We start from the raw sequence: 18,549 nt of genomic DNA on the forward strand, positions 1-18,549 counted from the left end.
CCCACCTGCCGGGTACGATGATGTCACGGTTTGTTGTCTCTGTGGTTAAATCAGTCAGAGGGTGCCGGAATTTTCTCTTCCTTCCTGAGCCCAATCACCTAGAGGGCAGAGGACATACTGGGTACACACTAGTCTGAGGGGAATGAGCTGGCACCTGTGACAGGGTATAGGCAGCCGCACCCTGGACAGGGATAAGTAGCGATGGCTTTGGACAAGCTGGAGCCGCCCCCACAAGTCCTCAGGATCCCATCTTTCCCTCGCCCCTCCCTGGCTCCCTGGGTAAACAGAGAGTTGGACATGGTTGCTGGCAAATATCTTTATTCTGCCCATGTTTGAAGTTCCCCAGGGCAGGACAAAGAGGTTGGTGTGGCCAGTGCCACAGGGACTGGAGGGACAGCACAGGGTTGGCCTGAGGGCAGGGGCACAGGGGCACCAGCAGATGGCTCACCAGAGGGGATCAGTTAGTTTTTACCTCAATGTCCACTTCTGACTGGACAAGGGAAGGAAGCCGAATTCCAGCAAGGGGATGGAAGCCTGGCACCTGCTCTTGCTCTTGGATCTGGTCTCTGAGGCGCTGGATTTCTAGGCGTTGCATTTCGATGATTCTCCCGGTTTCTTCTTGCTCATTCAGTCTCATGGTGGGTGTGATTCCAGGCATGTCCTCGCTGGACACTGGAAGGCACAGAGCAGGACTGCTGTGGGCCTGTTACTGGACTGCTGTGAAGTCTTTGAAACCAGCTTATCCCTCTTCATCCCTACTGTCCCCTGATTTATTGAGCTCCTAGTAATCCCAGATGCTAGGGGTAGAGATAGGCCCTCTCACTGTCTGGCAGAGATGGAAGAATGAAGAGACACTTTCTCTAGAGTGAGAAAGGTGAGAAAGCTTGTGTCCTGAGCCCCCCAGTCTGCCTGCCCCAGGCCCCTCCAGCGGACTCTGCTCATTCCCCCGTGCCCCACTCCCCAAGCAGGGTGGTGTTCTCCTGCTGACCTAGGTCAGCTTCCAAAGCCCCCAGTCCTCCTCCTCACATAAGACCGCTGCTCCAGGAGGCAGACCCCTCTTTAACCCTCCTGGACTGGCAACTCACTCATGCCTTGAGGACCTTCCCCAGACTCCATTCTCCTGTCTCAGGAGCTGCCATCATCCCACGCAATGCCAGTGTCCACGACGATCCATGGCTCATCCCATTCCCTAGACCCTACAGGCTGAACTCTCACCATTTATGTTCTTGGCCTCCATGCCATGTTGGCACCCGTTCTGTGGGTTCCCCTCCCTCAGCAGGCCTAAGACCCCACACCTTTAAATCTCTACCGTAGTAACCCATCCTCCCATTCCCACCTCTCTCACTGCCTTCAAGATTTCTGTTCTTTGACTGAGCATAGATCTCTTCTTTCTGGACAGTTTCATTTTTTACCCACCAAATGGGTTCCTTTTAGATTCACTACCTTTTCTGTCCGGTTAGGCCCACTGTGGGTCTCTTCTGCCATTTTCTTGACAGCACCCTTGAGATTCTAGATGCCTTGTCCCCCTGCCCCGTGTGCTCCGCACAGCCTGAACCTGAGATCATCCAACCACCCATTCACATCTGGCCTGTTGTGTGCTACCTATGAGATTCAAATTCTCAGTTTCCAGCCCCAGACGGACTTCCTGCCTATAGTCAGCAAATTCTCATTGCCCCACTCTGGCTGTGCTTCTGAACTTTGACCTGTCCTCTAACTCCTCACCCTAACTCTTTAAAGAAAATTATGGTCAAATATAACATAAAATTTACCATCTCACCACTTTTAAGTATAGAGTTTAGTAGCATTGAGTTCATTTACATTGTTGTATAATCATTCTCCAGAACTCTCGCAAGCACTCTCATGCCACTGTTCTGCTTTCTGTGTCTAAGAACACAATGCTCTAGGAACTTCAGACAAGTAGTATCACACAGTGTATGTTTTTTTGTGTGTCTGGCTTATTTCACGTAGCCTGATGTCCTCAGGGTTCATCTGTGTTGCAACATGTGTCAAAATCATTTCTCTTTCAGGCTGAAGAATATTTTATTGCGTGTATATATTACATTTTGTTTATCCCTTCATCCAATGATAGACATTGGGTTGCTTCTGCCTTTTGGCCACTGCGAATAATGTTGCTATCACCATGGGGTTACAAATAACCTGCTGTCAGTTCTTTTGGATATATACCCAGAAGTGGTTTCTAGGTCATATGGTAATTCTGTTTTCAACGTTTTGAGAAACTGCCATGTTGTGTGGCTGCGCCATTTTACGTGCCCACCAACAGTGCGCTAAGGTTCCTGTTTCTCCAGATCCTCACCAATGCTTCTCCATTGGTTTGTTTTGAGAGCAGCTATCCTAAAACATGTGAGGTGGCATCTCATCATGGTTTTTTTTTTCTTTATTTGTAAGTTCAGGTTTTCTCTTCTTTTCTTTTTTTTTTTCCAAAGATTTTACCATTTATTTGACAGAGAGAGGGAGAGAGCATAAGCAGGGGGAGCAGTAGAAGGAGAGGGAGAAGCAGGCTCCCACTAAGCAAGGAGCCCAATGTGGGATTCCATCCCAGGACTCTGGGTTCATGACCTGAGTGGAAGGCAGCTGCTTAACCACCTGAGCCACCCAGGTGCTCATCATGGTTTTGATTTCATTTCCCTGATGATGAGTGATGTTGAGCATCTTTTCATGTGCTTCTTGGCTATTTGTGCATCTTCTGTGGAGAAATGTCTATTCAAGTCCTTTGCCCATGTTTCAACCTGGTTGTTTTGTTATTGCTGTTGAGTTGCAGGAGTTCGTTACATATTCTGGCCATAACCCCTTACCACATATGTGATTTGCAAATATTTTCTCCTATCCCAAGGGTGCCCTTTGACTCTGTTGATTGTGTCCATTGATACATGTGAGTTTAAATTTTTATGTAGTTATTTTTTCTTTTGTGGCTTGTGTTTTTGGAGTCACATCCAAGAAATTATTGCCAAATCCATCTTCTCCCCAACTCTTCACAGATGACATTGACATCTACTTCGCTGACAATCTGTGTCTCCAGCTCCCAGTCAAGCTCCTCTCAGCAGAAGAGTGGTCTCTTTCCTACCCACTGCCAACTCTTCCCTGTACCTCAGAAGTTAACTCTAGAAAAGAATCCATGTTGGAAGACAGTATTGCAAGGAACAAGTTGTCAGCAATGCCCAGAGGCCAGCCTTGCCTTACGCTTCTAACTGGTCTGAAGATGGAGCCAGCATTAAGAGTGCTTGATTCATCCCATTCTTCCTTAGAGAAATCTAGACCATTCTCTTCTTGCCTTTACTCCTCAACTCTTCTTCTTTTTTGGCAATATCTAGGCTCTTGATCTTTTAGTATTTCTTCTTTTTCTAGCTCTTCACGCTTCCTCCTCCTACTGCTACAGGTTGCCCCTGATAACCATCCTTTTGGTCAAGCTGTGGCCTGGCCCTGGGGAGAGCAGCACCCTTGGGGAGGTACAGAATACCCAAACCGACAAGCCCAAGCACCTGTGTCACTTGCCTCTGCCTAGTTTTGGTTTGTCTCTCCACCTGCTCCCTTAGCTACTTCCTCTTTCCTGGTTACCAGCATAGTCGTTGGACTAAACTTTGTGCCCTCCCCACTGGCTTTCATATTTAGTTATTGTCTCGTTGCCCAGGGAGATCCAACCTGCGTTTGTGAAGCCACAGTCCTGGAGATACGTACCAGACTGGGCCTGGAAATATTCCAGCACTTGGAATTTTCCCGACTCTGCCCTGCCACTGGCCATACCATCCTCTCTTTGTCTCAGTGCTTCACCAGGTGCTGTAAGGATCTTGATGCAGATTGTAGCTTTAAGCTCCTCTAGGTTCTGCAATCACTGGGTGATGTCAGTGAACCTCAGAGGTTTGGCAGTGAGAGGTAATGGATAAGGAGTATCCTAATTGGCATGGGGTAAATCAGACACTGCAGCGTTATAAGACAGCTCAGGGTTGACACAGCTGCTGGCTGGTAGCTGGCCTCCAGAAGCAGTTTTCTCCTGAAATATCCCTGGCCTGGGTGACATTGTCCATTAATGTTCCCAGGGGTGCAGCCCTGCCTCCTGAGAGCAGTTCATGTGGGCCCAATGTTTCCCCCTCTGTCTCCTTCCTTGGTCTGTGAGCTTCTTGAGGGCATGGGCTGGGCTTATCCTGTTTCTTCTCTTCACTCCCCAGTTCTCTCTCATTCTTTGATAGTGACCTGCCTGCTCATCAGAGTTTGGTTCAGTCTTACAGAGCCCCCCTTTGATGGTCCTTCTTCATGTGCCGTGGGTGTGTAAACCCTCCTGTCCTTTTCCTCCATGACTGGGCCAAGTCAGTGCTCTCCTCCTGGCCCCGTTCCCCACCTTGCTCCTCATATCCCCCATGTCCTCTTAGTCCATGCTCTGCTCTGATCCTGCCATCTACCAAGACCTGGGCAGTCTCCTCTCTGCACCCTGCCTGCAAGCTTCTTTTGGGAGATTAAGTTCTGATTTTAAATGATGGGAAATAAGAATGTGACTACAATACATTTGCATTTATTTCTACTGTTTTATTTGCATTTATGTTGGTGTCACTTTTTTGCTTTTCTTTCTTGGCCTTTTCAAAATTTAGGGGGTTTTCCCCTTTACTGGTTTATAAGGTATACATACTCTTTCTTTTTTAATAGTTATCCTCAAAAGTTTAAGAAGCACATTTAACTTAGAGTCCAAAACAAATCAATACCTTTACCTTCTTGCAAAACAATACAAGACTTAGAATGCTTTAGCTTTGATCCCCCTGGTTAAATGCTCAGTATTTTAGTTCTGTCTTGGTATTGTGATCCACAATTTAGACATTGTTAGTATTGTTTTATACAGTTGTCAGACTTCCCTCTGGAATAATTTTTCTTCCTGACATACATTCTGTGACAGTTCCTTTAATGAGGTTTTGTTGGTGACAAATTCTGGTTTTGTTTGTAAAAAAATTTTTTTCTTGTGTTTCACCAGTTACATAACTCCAGGGGACAGTTATTACCTCTTAGCACTTTGAAGACTCTATTTCAGAATTTCTACGTGGTTTACACTGCTGCTCTTGGGAAGTCAGATATCTGTTAAATTGTTACTCCTTTAAACGCAGTCTCTCTGTTCTCTGGCTGCTTTTAACATCTCTGTCTTTGGTTTGCTGCAGACTAGGTATAGATTTCTTTTTATTTATCCAGCTTGAGCTCCCCCGGGCTTCCTGGACCTCATGATTGGCATCTTTCATCAATTCAGAAAAACTTTCAGCTATTCTTTATCATAATGTCTCCTCTCCTCATTCTCTCTTTCTCAAATTTCAGTTAGACATAAGCTGGGTTATCCAATCCCATCTTCTTTGTTTCTTATTATAACTTGGTCCCTTTGGGCTACAGCCTGGGTAATTTCTTCATTCCTTCAGTTCACAAAGTCTCCTTTCAGAGACCTCTAACCCATTGTTCAGTCTGTCCATTGAGTCTAATTTGCAACCTATAGTTTTCATTTCTAGGAGTGTTTTTGGCTCTTTTTCCAAATCTACCTAGTCAATTTTGGAAAACTCTTATTTTGTCTTATTTCCAAGTTTCTATTTCTTTAAATATATTAAATATTCTTATTTTAATAATCCTACTATCCACGGTCTTTGTTGATTTTATTCTGTAGATTGATGTTTTTGCCATTTTTCACTCGTGGTGATTTATTTCCTCCTGTATTTAGTGATTTTTTGATTGTGAGTTCATGTTCCTCAAAAAGTTATCTATAGGAATTCTTTGACAACTGGGTTTAAAATGTATTCTTCCTTAGCAAATCTGCATTTGCTTCTGCTTGGGACCTGGACACACTGCCAGTGAAACGAAATCTTCAGGTTGCTTTGAGCCACAAATTAACTGTAAATTCTGGACTTAAACCTGCCCGAGTATGGACTTTTGGTTAGACGTTCTCAGGGAGAGATCTTTTCTCTTGTTTTTTCTTTCCTTCATCCAGAGCCAAGAATGACAGATACTTATCTCACCTATCTCCCTCTGTAAGGTAGGTTTCCTCCTCTAGTTAGCATATAGTTTTCCAATTCATTCTGTATTGATCTGACTCCATTTCTTCCTTCTTCATTCCTTCCCTTCCTTCCTTTTCCTATCTACATATTCACCAATACTTATAGGGTTTGTTGATGTTGTTGTTGTTATTTGATAATAGTGATCATAATGGGCATGAAGTAGTACCTCACTGTGGTTTCATTTTTTTTTTTTATATTTTATTTATTTATTTGACAGAGAGAGATCACAAGTAGGCAGAGAGGCAGACAGAGAGAGAGGAGAAAGCAGGCTCTCTGCTTGGCAGGGAGCCCGATGCGGGACTCGATCCCAGGACCCTGAGATCATGACCTGAGCCGAAGGCAGGGGCTTATTAACCCACTGAGCCACCCAGGAGCCCCCTCACTGTGGTTTCAATCTGCATATTTCTGTGGTGCCTGGGTGGCTCAGTTGGTTAAGCATCTGACTTGATTTCGGCTCCAGGTCATGATCGCAGGGTCATGAGATCGAGCCCTGTTCTGGACTCCGTGCTGGGCATAGAGTCTGCTTAAGATTCTCTCTCTCCCTCTGCTCCCCGCCTTCTGCTTGTGCACATGTGTGCACACGCATGTGCATTCTTTCTCAAAATAAACAAAACCCGCATATTTCTATTGAGTGCCTTTTCATATGCTTATTAGACATTTGTGTATTTTCTTTGGATAAGTGTCTGTGCAAGTCTTCTGTTCATCAAAAATTTCTTTTTGGTTGTTGGCGAGTTGTAGGATTTTTTTATTTATTCTGGATCTCAGTCGCTTATCAGATATATGACTTGCACATATTTTTCTCCCATTGTATGGATTATTTTTTCACTCTTACTGAAAGTGTTCTTTGATACATGAAAGTTTTAAATTTTGATGTAGTCCAGTTTATTTTCCTTTTGTTGCCTGTGCTTTTGATGTCATATCTAAGAAATCATTACCATATCCAAAGTCATAAAAGCTTTTTTCCTATATTTCTTCTATGAGTTTTATAGTTTTAGCTCTGACATTTAGGTCCTTGGTCTATTTTAAGGTAATTTTTGTATATGATGTAAGGTAAGGGTCCAACTTCATTCTTTTATATGTGGGTATAGTTTTCCCAGCACCATTTGCTGAAAATATTGTCCTTTCCCCATTGAATGATATTGGCACCTATGTTGAAAATCATTTGACTATATATGTGAAGGTTTATTTCTGGGCTCTCTACCCAATTCCATCGGTCTGTATGTCTGTCTTTATGCCAGTACCACACTGTTTTGATTACTATAGCTTTGCAGTAAGTTTTGAAATCAGTAAGTGTGTGAAATTAGAATGTGACACCTCTAATCTTGTTCTTCTTTTTCAAGATTGTTTTGGCTATTTGGGATATCTTGAGATTCCATGTGAATTTTGGAATAGATTTTCTATTTCTGTAAAAAAAATAATTGAATTGAGATTTTTGACAGGGATTGTACTGTTAGTACAAACATATTTTCCCATTTATTGATGTCTTAATTTTTTTCAACAACATTTTATAGTTTTCAATGTATGCGTTTTTTTTGCCGGCATAGTTAAGTTTATTCCCGAGTATTTGTTCTTTTTGATTTATTATAAATGCAATTATTTTCTTAATTCCATTTTTGCTCATTGTTAGTGTATAAAAATGCAACTGATTTTCTGTTGATTTTGTATCCTGCAATTGGGATTTTTGATCTTTTGCATGAAACCTCCCCCATGCTCTTTAGAAGTTTGTAGGATTTTTCCTTTGTTCTCTGGTCTTTGGGAATTTCATTCATGATCCATCTAATTTTAGCCATTGTATTGGCTACAACGTAGATTGAACAGCTTCTTAAAGACTTTCCCTTGTCTTTAGCCCCACCTTCACCCCTACCTCCTGATATACGTGCTTCCGCTAATTCCTGAACCTTGAGGGCGTTCTGTGATGTACATTAGGTTTCTTCTAGATTCCCCACTTCTGGCCTAGGAGTCTCTGAAGTCAGTTACCACTTATCTTTCCGTTTTCCAGCTTTCAATATTTTGTGTCTCTTTCTTTGTTTTCTTTGATCTGATGGTTTATTTGTGTCATTTTAGTAGGTTTCTAATTAGCCATCTTTATTTGGAAGTTCTAATTATATGGTTTTAATAAGTGAAAAACATGCAGGTGTGTCTATTAGACCTGTTAGTTAATTGTTTTGTGAATGAAAACTTAATATAAATGCTGCTAAATATAAAATAGTGGTTTGGGGATGGCAACCTGTCCTGTTCAGATGAAGGATTTAAGATTTATTTCTTTATTTTACAGGGCAGTGGGGGGCAGAGGGAGAAAATCTCAGGCTGAGCCTGGAGACCAACACAGGGCTCTATCTCATGACTCTGAGATCATGATCTGAGCTGAATCAAGAGTTGGATGCTTAACTGACTGTGCTACCCAGGCACCCCCAGATAAAAACTTTTTAAAAACCAACTGAATTGGTCAATCTTATACAACTTGAGGATATATATTTTGAGCTAACTTGTCTTGGTGGCCCCATGTTCAAAATTAGAAGTCAGACTTAGGTTCTTCATGATCAAAGCAGACAGTTGGAGTATCTGTCAACTGTTACAAATGAAATCTTCCTTGAGTAAAACTATAGCACACAAATGACCCGATGTTGGGTTTTTATATGTATATTATTTATATGTATATTATATGTATATTGTTTTTAAATAATCCATATTGATGGGAGAGGAAATAACTGGGGCTATGGATACTGATGAAGCAAGAGTGACAGGAACTGATACTCGTTGAAGTCAGGGAATAGATTCATGGGAATTCATTAGACTTTTCTTCCATTTTTTAAATATGCCTGACAGTTTGAACAATAGTAATAAGAAGAACTTGACTATACCATACAGTATCCTGAGGAGGTCTCAGCTGATTACTTGCTAGGACACTTGGGCATATTTGAAACATTTTTGAAAGGGAGGCTTTGCAGTTGTTCACAGGCACATCTACACTTCCCCTGCATCTCCAACAAGTCAGGTATCTCAATCTTTCTAACACTCACCGTGCTCTTTTAAAAAATTTTTTATTTTTATTTTTTTTAAGATTTTATTTATTTATTTGACAGACAGATCACAAGTAGGCAGAGAGAGGGGGGGTGGAAGCAGGCTCCCTGCTGAGCAGAGAGCCCGACATGGGGCTCGATCCCAGGACTCTGAGACCATGACCTGAGCCAAAGGCAGGGGCTTAACCCACTGAGCCACCCAGGCGCCCACACACTGTGCTCTTGTGTCAGTTCTTTAGACCTAATATTGTCACTACTTAGAGTTCCCTCTTGCATCAACTCCTTGACTCTAATGAAAAGGGTAAAATTATACATATAATTGTATTGTGTTGTCACAATTATATGTATAATTTTGTAATAGCTTAAGAGTCCCAACAAATTACAGAGACATCCTGTGTATACTTCAGTCACCTTCTCCCAATGATAACCTGTTAAGTGACCATAGCACATGAGACGACTGATACTGGAAAGACTCAATCCACGGCCAATGGCAGGTTTCCATTCATCGAGGCTTCTAAGCTCTATTCCTGAACGTAAACCACCAGAAAACAATATACTCAAACCACACTGACTTAATTTTCCATGGAAATGCATTATACTCTCCATCTTTATTGACTGTCCAGATAAGAAATGGACACCTGAAGAGTGTTTTTTAATAGTCTGAAGACATACAGTTAAAGGCTATCTACTGTGTTATTTAACAGCCCTTTCATAAGGATCCACGTGTTAAGTTTCTTACAAAATTTAGAACCAGGGAAAGGTTTGTTTCCCTAGGAAAAAAGCCTCCAAACCTTCTTTTTGCCATAAATGAGGACTATGTAAACTATCGTGTTTCTCTGTTTCTTTTTTTGCCTTGGCTGTCAGAAATTCAAAAGAACTGTAGGATATAATTGCAGTAACTAACTCATTTACTATTTCAATGTCATTCTTTCCCCTTTCCATTTGAATATTTCTAATCTTTCTTTTTGTCTTTATTTTAATTGCACGGGTCTACAATCCCTTATCCTCAATCCTAAAGTGCCAAAAGCTCTAAAAATGTAAAGTATTTTAAAATTTATGAAGTTCAGTGTGAATATTCATGTCTCACTACAGAAATACAAATGTGTTTGATTTCAGGACCCTGCCTCAGACTCCTCTAGGGATGTTATGTAATATGCAGTATATAGTACACTCTTTCTAAAATCAGAAAGATTCTGAATTCTAAAACTATAGCTAATGCCAAGGATTTTGGTCCCGCACATGTTTGCATGTGGCAAGTGCCTCATAGATCCTTTGGATAGCAGGTGTACAGCATGGAGAGGTTCCCAGAAGACCATGGGGTAGATGTGACCTGATGCAGGAAGAATCAGGAAAGGCAGCCTTAGAAGACAAAGGGAGACCTCCTTGTGGCTGCCATTGGTTCCTTGATCCTAGTGCTCATCCCCTTTGGCCACTGGTGATATTACCTGTCTCTGGAACGTCTTGTGGTCGAAGTTTCTTGGTCAGTTTCAGAGCTGCTTCAAGGTCATAGACTTGGGAGCGGGTGAACTTGAGCTCCCTGCGGAGCTCATTAATTTCCTTGATCAGGGAGACATTTTCCTGTAGAAAAGAAGAGAGAATGAGTATGGATGGATGCGTGATCAGTGGGCACAGGGCTAGGGCTGAGGGCGTGTGAAACAGACAGGATTGGGCCTGGACCCAGATTCCTCTACTGGGTACGAGTCCTTACCCTAGCTCATGCATCAGCCTCTCGAGGCACCAGCTGATTTGCCTTCAGGTGGACTCTGGCAACATAAGCTACAGATAGAGTGTACCAGTCCCAAGCATCCAGACCCTTTCCAGCATCAACAACAATGCTTTTCTAAGCATTCCATATGAATTGAATGTGTTATGTACTACAATAATCCTATGAGGAAATTCTATTTTAATCACAATTTTATAGTAGAGGAAACTGAGGCATAGAGGGGTTATGTCACTTGTCCAGATTACATAAACAGCAAGTGGCAGAATGACTGTGACAGTCTGGCTCCAGAGCTCCGAGCTCTTAAATACTGTGCTATATTTTATTCACTTTTCCCCATTTATTTGTTGAACCTACCTTTATATGGTATCTGGTATGGCCCTGGGATACAGACAGAAATGAGAAATGGTTTCTGCCCTCAGCAGCATGTTGTTTAGTGAGGAGCGCAGAAAATAAATGAATAAGGAACATTTGCTATACCCATTGACAGTTCACTTCTCTTATTTTTGTTTGACAAATATCCATCCATCCATTCACCCTTCCATCCATCCATCCGTCCATCCATCCATCCATCTATCCATCCATCCATCCAATACTTACTTGAGTACTTACTATGGACCAGGCACTGTGCTAATCCTGAGGAATATAGAAAGTAAGACCTGGCCTCTGCCCTTGAATAGGTGAGGGTTTAGTGGGGGATCTGGGTGTAACTGAGCGTGGTGGTCACCTTGCTGTCATGGAGGAGTGGGGCACAGAGGAAAGGCACTTAGCCCTGCCTGAATGACCAGGGTGGATTCCTAAGAACTGATCCCTGGGCTGAGGCTGCGAGGAGTTACGAAGGAAAGGGGAAACGGGTGTGTGTGGGGGGTCACACACAACTGGAACAGCAAGAGAAAGACACAGAAATAAGACATGGCTGGCTTGGGCAGGACTTGCAGCCGTTCTATATCGTCGGACACAAAGTGCAGGGGGCCCATGGTGGGGGCTCTGCACCTGGAACCAAGCAGTCACTTCTGTCTTCCCTTCCCACACCTCAAATCTCTGCCTTTCTTCTCACACTCAGCCTGAGGGCACTGAGGGTGCCTCCGTGGAAGTGTCCCTGTCACCATGGGTCCAGAGAGGGACTGGTTAGTGTATTTTGTGCTTGGCTTGTCCCCAAGCACATGAGACTGCTTCTCATGTGACAGTGCAAAGGAATCACCTAAGGATCCTGTTCAATGTGGCTTCTGACTCAGTCAGCCTGGGGCTGGTCCTGGGATTCTGCATTTTGAACTGGCTCCTCAGAGATGCTGCCGCCAGCATGAGGGCCAGACCTTCCATGGGGAGCAAAGTCCTTGAGGGTCAGAGTACCAAAGAAAGGGCAAATGCAGGCCGAATCTCCATAAAACAGATCTGTGCCAGGGACTGCCACCACTTGGGACACTTCCCATAGTGGAACAGAGAACAGGGTGACCCCAAGCACTATAGTCTGTGAGGCATGACAACCACTTCTCTGTTGGGGGGATATGCCCGCAGAGCCCAAGTGCCTGGAGACATCCTGACATATTCTTTCCCTCCGGAGCCTCTTTATCTGAGCCTGTCAGACATACTTTCAGGTTTTTAGTATATCACCTAATTTCAGCATTCATTAAAAAAAATTCTCTCGGACGCCATGCCCAATTATTGCTGATCCCTTGTTTTCAGGCTGGGCTTTGTGCTTTTTTCCCTACAAAGTCAGCAGATTTCTCCGGCTGATCTTTTACTCTTGCAAGCCACCCAGGCCTTAGTGATGAATCTCCCACATTTCCTTTCCAGATGCTCTCCAACAAAACTCGCTACCAGTTTCCTCCCCTGGAACCTTTCTCCACTGCTGACTTTCTATTGTGATGTGCTCAATTAAATATGTATGTGTTTGGTTCTAAGACCTTGGACTCTGCCTTGCGTGTAAGAGGCGCTCAATAAATATTTGTGGGATGGGTAGCAAAAGAATAACGAATGCAGCAGATATCAAGGTGAAGTCGAGATTCTTCCTAACAAGGAAATTACAAACTAGGGGGTAAAGGTTGGACCGGGGAGACCAGACAGAAGAGAGATTTAGGGGAGATTCAGGGAACTGGGGCCAACCTGCTCTGGCTCAGGGGCTCGTTCCACTCCCCTCTTCATGGGCGTCACTTAGCATCCCTTCGCTTGCCTCCTTCAATAAAGTAACAATAACCAGAATGAAGATTAGAGACTGCCGAAGGTACCATTTGGCCTGCCTTCTCCAGCTGTATCTTAAGGTACTCCTTGCTCATCTCCATCCATTCTGTCACTAAGTCCTATCAATTTTGTGCCTCCCCTGGATCTCGTGTTCACCTTCCTGCTGTGATTCGCAACCAGCTCTCAGCCTCTCTCCGCTTTACTACCGCGATGACCCCAGGCGGAGTACTTGCCCTGGTGTCTCCCCATCCCTCCGCCCTTGAAAACCCTGCTACCATGGTTGGGGCTTCTGGCTCCTGGTACTTTTTGATGTGATTGCCTGTTTCTAACCCCACTGCCTGCTTCAGACACCTCCATGACACCTGCCACCTAAATGGGCCTCCAGATGTGACCCAGTCCCTATTAGAGTGTGATCAAGACCCATGACTTGATGCGACCCAGTTCCCGGTTCTGTTCATTCATTTGTTCCTTCATTCATTCACTTACTCATGCATAAAAATCACCTAAGAACCAGTTCCTGGAAGCCTACTATGCACTGGTCATTGTGGCAATCACGGGAGGTCCAGCTTGGATCCAGTGCTTAGAGATGCCATGGGAGTCTGAAGAGCGACACTCACCCAGTGTGAGAAAGGCTCCCTGGGGAGGTGGGGGGCAGGGAAGAGTGTTTCAGGCCTGCAGGATTTGAGGCACGAAATGATGATGACGATGACGACAATAAGAGTAATCATAACTTCAGGCGACAATAAGAGTAATCATAACTTCAGGCGCTGCTTGGATCCCTGCAGCACATCAAACATTTTGTATACAGTAACTCATTTAAACCCCACAACCACCTTATGACATAAGAAGTTATTATTAGACTCATTTCCATTTGAGCAAACTGAGGCCATGGCAGCACACAGTGGTAGAGCTGGGATTTGAATCTAGCTGCATCGGCCTCTAGGACCACTGCCTCCCAGAGTCTACTTTCCATCTCTCATTGACGTCACCCCATTCTAACACCTCACATAGTATGTGGTCAGCCATGGAAGTCCCCTAAATGTACAAGTTTGGTTCCTTAAACAGTGCTTTCTGGTGTGGTCTGTGTTCTCAGGAGTCCAGAGGTCACACTGAGGTCAGCTGTATATGCTTTTGGATAGCTGTGTGAGCTTAACACGTGGACGCGACAGGTTTGCTGATCTTCCCTTCCTGGTCCCTCCTCAGTCAGCAGCAAGCACCACCTTCAAAAGCCCCTCCAGTCCTCCAGTACCCCCCACCCCCCCACCCCCCAGCTCCTCTGCTGCAGGAAAAAATGTGGCCTGGGGTCCATCAAGTGTCAGGTCTTGGGGTATGTATGACCGGCTGGGAGAATGCTAAAGTCCATTTCTATAGAAAACCTTCTAAACAAAGGGGCTACACTCAGCTGTCCAGGACTGCCTTTGGTGGAGGAGCGGGGACTGACCCATACAGAGCCTTCAGCCCAGAAGCGAGAAGGAAGGGAAGGCCTATAGCACCCCCTACCGGTCTTCCCTATGTTGACACCTTAAAGAATATGGCCGCGCCTGGCAGTGTGGGAAGTGCAGGCAGCATGCTGGGAGCCCTCCGTCCTTGGCGTCTCTCCAGAACCCACCATCGCTGGTGGGATCGCCATCGCCTAACTGCATGGACGAGGCATCTCTCAGCTCCTCTCTTAACCCTTCTCTCACATCCGACCTGACGTTTCATCATTTCTATGCTGAATTGTATTTTGATGTCACAACTTAGCCCCTTCCAAGGCCTTCTCCTCTCCCCTTAATAGGCAGCCATCTTCTCATGGGGGTTTCCGCCACCCGCCTTTCCCCCTCTGCCAACTGAGGTGATCGTTTCAACAGAAAACACCCCTCCCTGCTTCAACCTCGGGTGGCACCTGCTTCTAAGAGGAACATTATGCTTCTTGGTGTGGCCAGGAAAGCTCTGGCAAGGGACCCTAAGCTACTTGCTTTCCAGCGGGCTTTGTTCTCCTTGTCCCTGGAGCTCTCTGATGAAGGTCTGTGGACTCCTGGGCCCCCAAATACCACAGACACCTCGCTCTTCTCTGCGGGCCCGTTCTCAGGTGTTCTCTCTGCCCGAAAGTCTCTTCCTCCACTTGCTCCCTGACCACCTCTACTCCCTTTCTAGAGGCCCAGCTCGAGGGCCTCTTCCGGGCCCTGAAGGCCGCCCCTCCGACAGGCCCACGGCACTGGATACACTGTCCTGAGCAGGGATTGTCTGTATCTGGTTTAAGTTTCCTACCAGGAACTGTGGAGGGTAGGCATACTATCACATTCATCTCGGAATCTTCCACGGCCTGGCAAGGAGCTTGGCTTGCAAGAAGCCCTCAGAATTGTGTCCTGAATGAATAAAATGGGTGTCCTAGTTGTTTGTATTCAAAGCGGCTCTTACCTTCCTCTCTGCAAGCATGCCAGAGAGCCAGTGCAGAGGCCCTGAGCTCCTGTCTCAACATATAAATGAGACAGTGACCTCATTTTCTGGGGTTCTGCCCTGACCTTCCTTGCTTTTTTGGACTGAAGTGCCTGGGCCTTGGCACCCAAGGACGCAGAGCAAGGTGGCTGGCGGGGCAGGGGCGGGGGCCGGGGGGTGGTGGTGGTGGGAGGAGGGAGAAGGTCTGGCCACCTGCTGGGGAGTCTGGGACATGTCTGGTTACCTTCCCCCCCCCACCTCAATCACGTCCACAGTCCACAGGCAGCCCTAGTCCTTGCTGGGATGGCCTTCCGAGCTCTCCTATTGACTTTTGCCTTGGTTGCTGAGTAGGTCTTTTGGTGAGAGGACCAGAAGGGAGACGGCATTTGGGAGCACCTGTCCTGGTCCAGCCATGGCCTCGTGCTTTATGGTGCTTAATCTCATTCAGTTTCCATGGTAACTCGCTGAGGTAGATACTTTCTTCCCCATCTTACAGAAAGAGAAGAAGTCCCCTGGAGAAGAGAAGGAATTTCCCCCAGTTCTCCCAGGAAACGTGGCTGGGGCAGGATAACCCAGGTTTAGACAGACTCTCATTTCTGCTGCCCTGACACCTTGCCAGGTCCTAGCCTGTTCCCTCTCCTTCAGCTGAATAGCAAAGAAGGAAACCACTTTTATAACTGAAAACAGTGGCTTTAAAAGTTTTTCTTCCTTTTTCTCTCACTTCCTTTCTTTTCTCTTCTTTCCCTCTCCCTCCCTCCTTTCCTTTCTTCCAAACGAAATCTGATACCTGAGCCTACTGTAAGCAAGGCATTTCCCAGGTGAAGGGGTAGGGCCCCAGAACCCTGCCTCTCGGCTCCACTCTGAGGAAACATCTATGGATCCACTGGGTGCCCCAGCACACAGATTTACAAAGCTGCTCGAGAAAGCACTGTTCCAGGGATTTCCCCTGGATGACATCTCCCTCTGCCAGCCATCAGGCAGGGGCAGGGCAGGGCTGGGCAGGAGCCCTGCTTGTGTCTCCTTGCTCCCTCCACCCTCTCACCCTGCCCAGCAGACGTGGCCAGGAGCCCTCTGGGGTCCCAGGGAGCAAAAGAAGACTTGTGCCTGTCCTGAGTGGCCTCATGCTGATGCTTGTACCATCGGGCTAACCTGTGGTCTTTCCGTTCCCTTTCCTTCTTCTCCTAGGACTGACATTTGCTTTCGCCAAATCCATTTGGCATGGAGAGGGGCACCCCAACCCTGGAGGATCCTTCAGACCTGTGCACTGGTGGCAGGACACAGGTGAAGGCTCAGCAACATCCCCAGCCGCCAACTGCTCCTATAGTGGTCCTGGTCCCACCGCCCAGCCCACTGTATTCCAGAACCCAGTGGGGGCTCGGTGTCTGGGGGCCTTGAGATCTTAGCGGGGCTCTGTGTCTCTGCTGCTGATACCTAAACAGTCCCATCAATGGAATGCACTCCTCTCTCTGGGCTTCGACTGCTTTGGTGGCCCAGGAGAAAGGCAGTGGTTTGACAGGGTGGGGTGCTTTGAGGCAGGGGCCCTGCTGTAGGATGGTGCGAGAGACCCGCCACGCCTGGCTCTGTCCTGAATCGGGATGCGCTCTGCTCACCCAGGCAGAGACTGGCTGAGCTGGGAACTGGTTTGTTTCAATCCAGCTGCAGCCCCTCCCCATCCTAGTATTTCAATTATGGCGTTAAAGAAATATAAATATAAAAAGGTATGCACCTTATAAATATGATGTTCTCTTTTGATATTAAATCATGTTAATTGCCTCAGACGATACTGATACTCAGGCAGAAATCTGGCAGCAGAATCCTGCCTAGCAGTCCTGATAATGTGTGTAAGTGGAGGCGTCGGGAATGGGGTCAGCACTTTCTGCACAGCCGGGTGAGGGATCGGGAGGTGGGTGTGGACAGCTCATTAAATCTGAGTAGGGCCAGCACTATCGTGGGTGTGGTTGGCTCTGGACCCGAGAGATAAGGGAAGGGACCTGAGGCACCAGAAAAGGCAGATGAAGCGGGTGGAGAAGGGGTGTGTTCAGAGGGAACCTGCTACTGGGTATCACGTGATTCAGGTAGCAGAATGAAAAGCAGCAAAACGAATTAAGGTGAAATAAGAGTGGGAAACCAGAGAAAAGAGGAGAGCGTGACGTGGGGGAGCTAAAATCCTGTGGCTGCAGGGCCAGAGGCGGGCGAGGAGACGGGGAGGCGGGACCCTGGAGGGCCTTGGATAAAGAAGGGCAGAAACAGGGAAGGCTGCCTGTGGAGTAGGGCTGGGGGTAGAAAGGAATGGGCGCGGACGGGGCCAGAGTGGTCAAGGGAACACCTACAAAAACCTGGAGGGGCTCTGGGCCTCGGCCTCAGCCAGGTCAAGCTTGGGGAAGGTAGAGGAGAGGAGTCAAAGAGAAAGCGGTAGAGAGAGATGGTGGCCCCCGGCCATTTGAGAAGCGGCCGTACCTGCATGATGCGGACGTAATCTGTGCGGTGCAGCTCGCTCTCCTTGACCACCTTCTTCTTGAGAGTGGCCAGGTTTCTCTCCAGGTGCTCCCGCTGACGGGCATACTCCTGCTGCAGGTCTGTGTTCAGCCCCGCGATCTCCACCTGTTGGGGTGGGGGGCAGAAGGGCTTCTCAGGGAGGCAGCGGGGAGCCGGGAGAGCAGGTGAGCATGGGAAAGGGGAGCAGGGCTCACCATGTCCGCCCGCTGCACGTACTTCTCAAAGAGAGCTCGGACCTTCTCCTTCAGGAGCCGGGGTTCCTGGATGTACGCCACGCAGTTGTGAAGGTCTGTCTTAAACCTTCTGACCAGCGCCTCCAAGTCACGCTCCTGCAACCATAGGCATGTACTTCTGGCACCCCCAGGGGCTCTCCAGGGGAAAGGCAGATGGCAGCCGGAGGACGAGACACACCGCCTCTGGGGCTCATGGTTGGCTGCCGGGACACAGAGACCTAGCGGGGCTCACAGCCCAGAGGCAGAGAGAGGTACTAACACTCATGGGCACCTGCCCGAAGAGCTTCAGCTTTAAAAGTCCACCCAGAAGATTCCTTCATTGGCTCTAGACTCCCTTCAGGACCACACACCTTAAAAGATGAAAGGAAGCCCGAGTGGTCCCACTACTCCTTTCTGAGCCAAAATGGATAGTATCGCTTCTCCCTTGCAGGTCTCTGGACCATTGCTTCCCTGTC

General features: G+C 46.6%; 1 protein-coding gene across 5 annotated transcripts in view; it reads right to left on the reverse strand.

The window, feature by feature from the left end:
• Positions 1-307: 307 nt before the first annotated feature.
• The window catches only part of CFAP57 (cilia and flagella associated protein 57), a 71,448-nt gene continuing 53,206 nt past the window's right edge, over positions 308-18,549 (reverse strand). For 4 of the 5 annotated variants that reach the window (XM_047727715.1, XM_047727711.1, XM_047727714.1 and 1 more), the window contains 4 exons: positions 18,056-18,190; positions 17,823-17,966; positions 10,495-10,627; positions 308-672 (listed from right to left, as the gene is read on the reverse strand). In XM_047727715.1, coding sequence (XP_047583671.1) covers positions 458-672; positions 10,495-10,627; positions 17,823-17,966; positions 18,056-18,190 — 627 coding nt within the window. In that variant the 3' untranslated portion in view covers positions 308-457. Of the gene's footprint in view, positions 673-10,494; positions 10,628-17,822; positions 17,967-18,055; positions 18,191-18,549 lie in introns of those variants that run through there. The other variant, XM_047727716.1, reaches the window with a different exon arrangement.

This window comes from Lutra lutra, chromosome 4 (assembly GCF_902655055.1).
Source record: "Lutra lutra chromosome 4, mLutLut1.2, whole genome shotgun sequence".
NCBI classification, from domain to species: domain Eukaryota; kingdom Metazoa; phylum Chordata; class Mammalia; order Carnivora; family Mustelidae; genus Lutra; species Lutra lutra.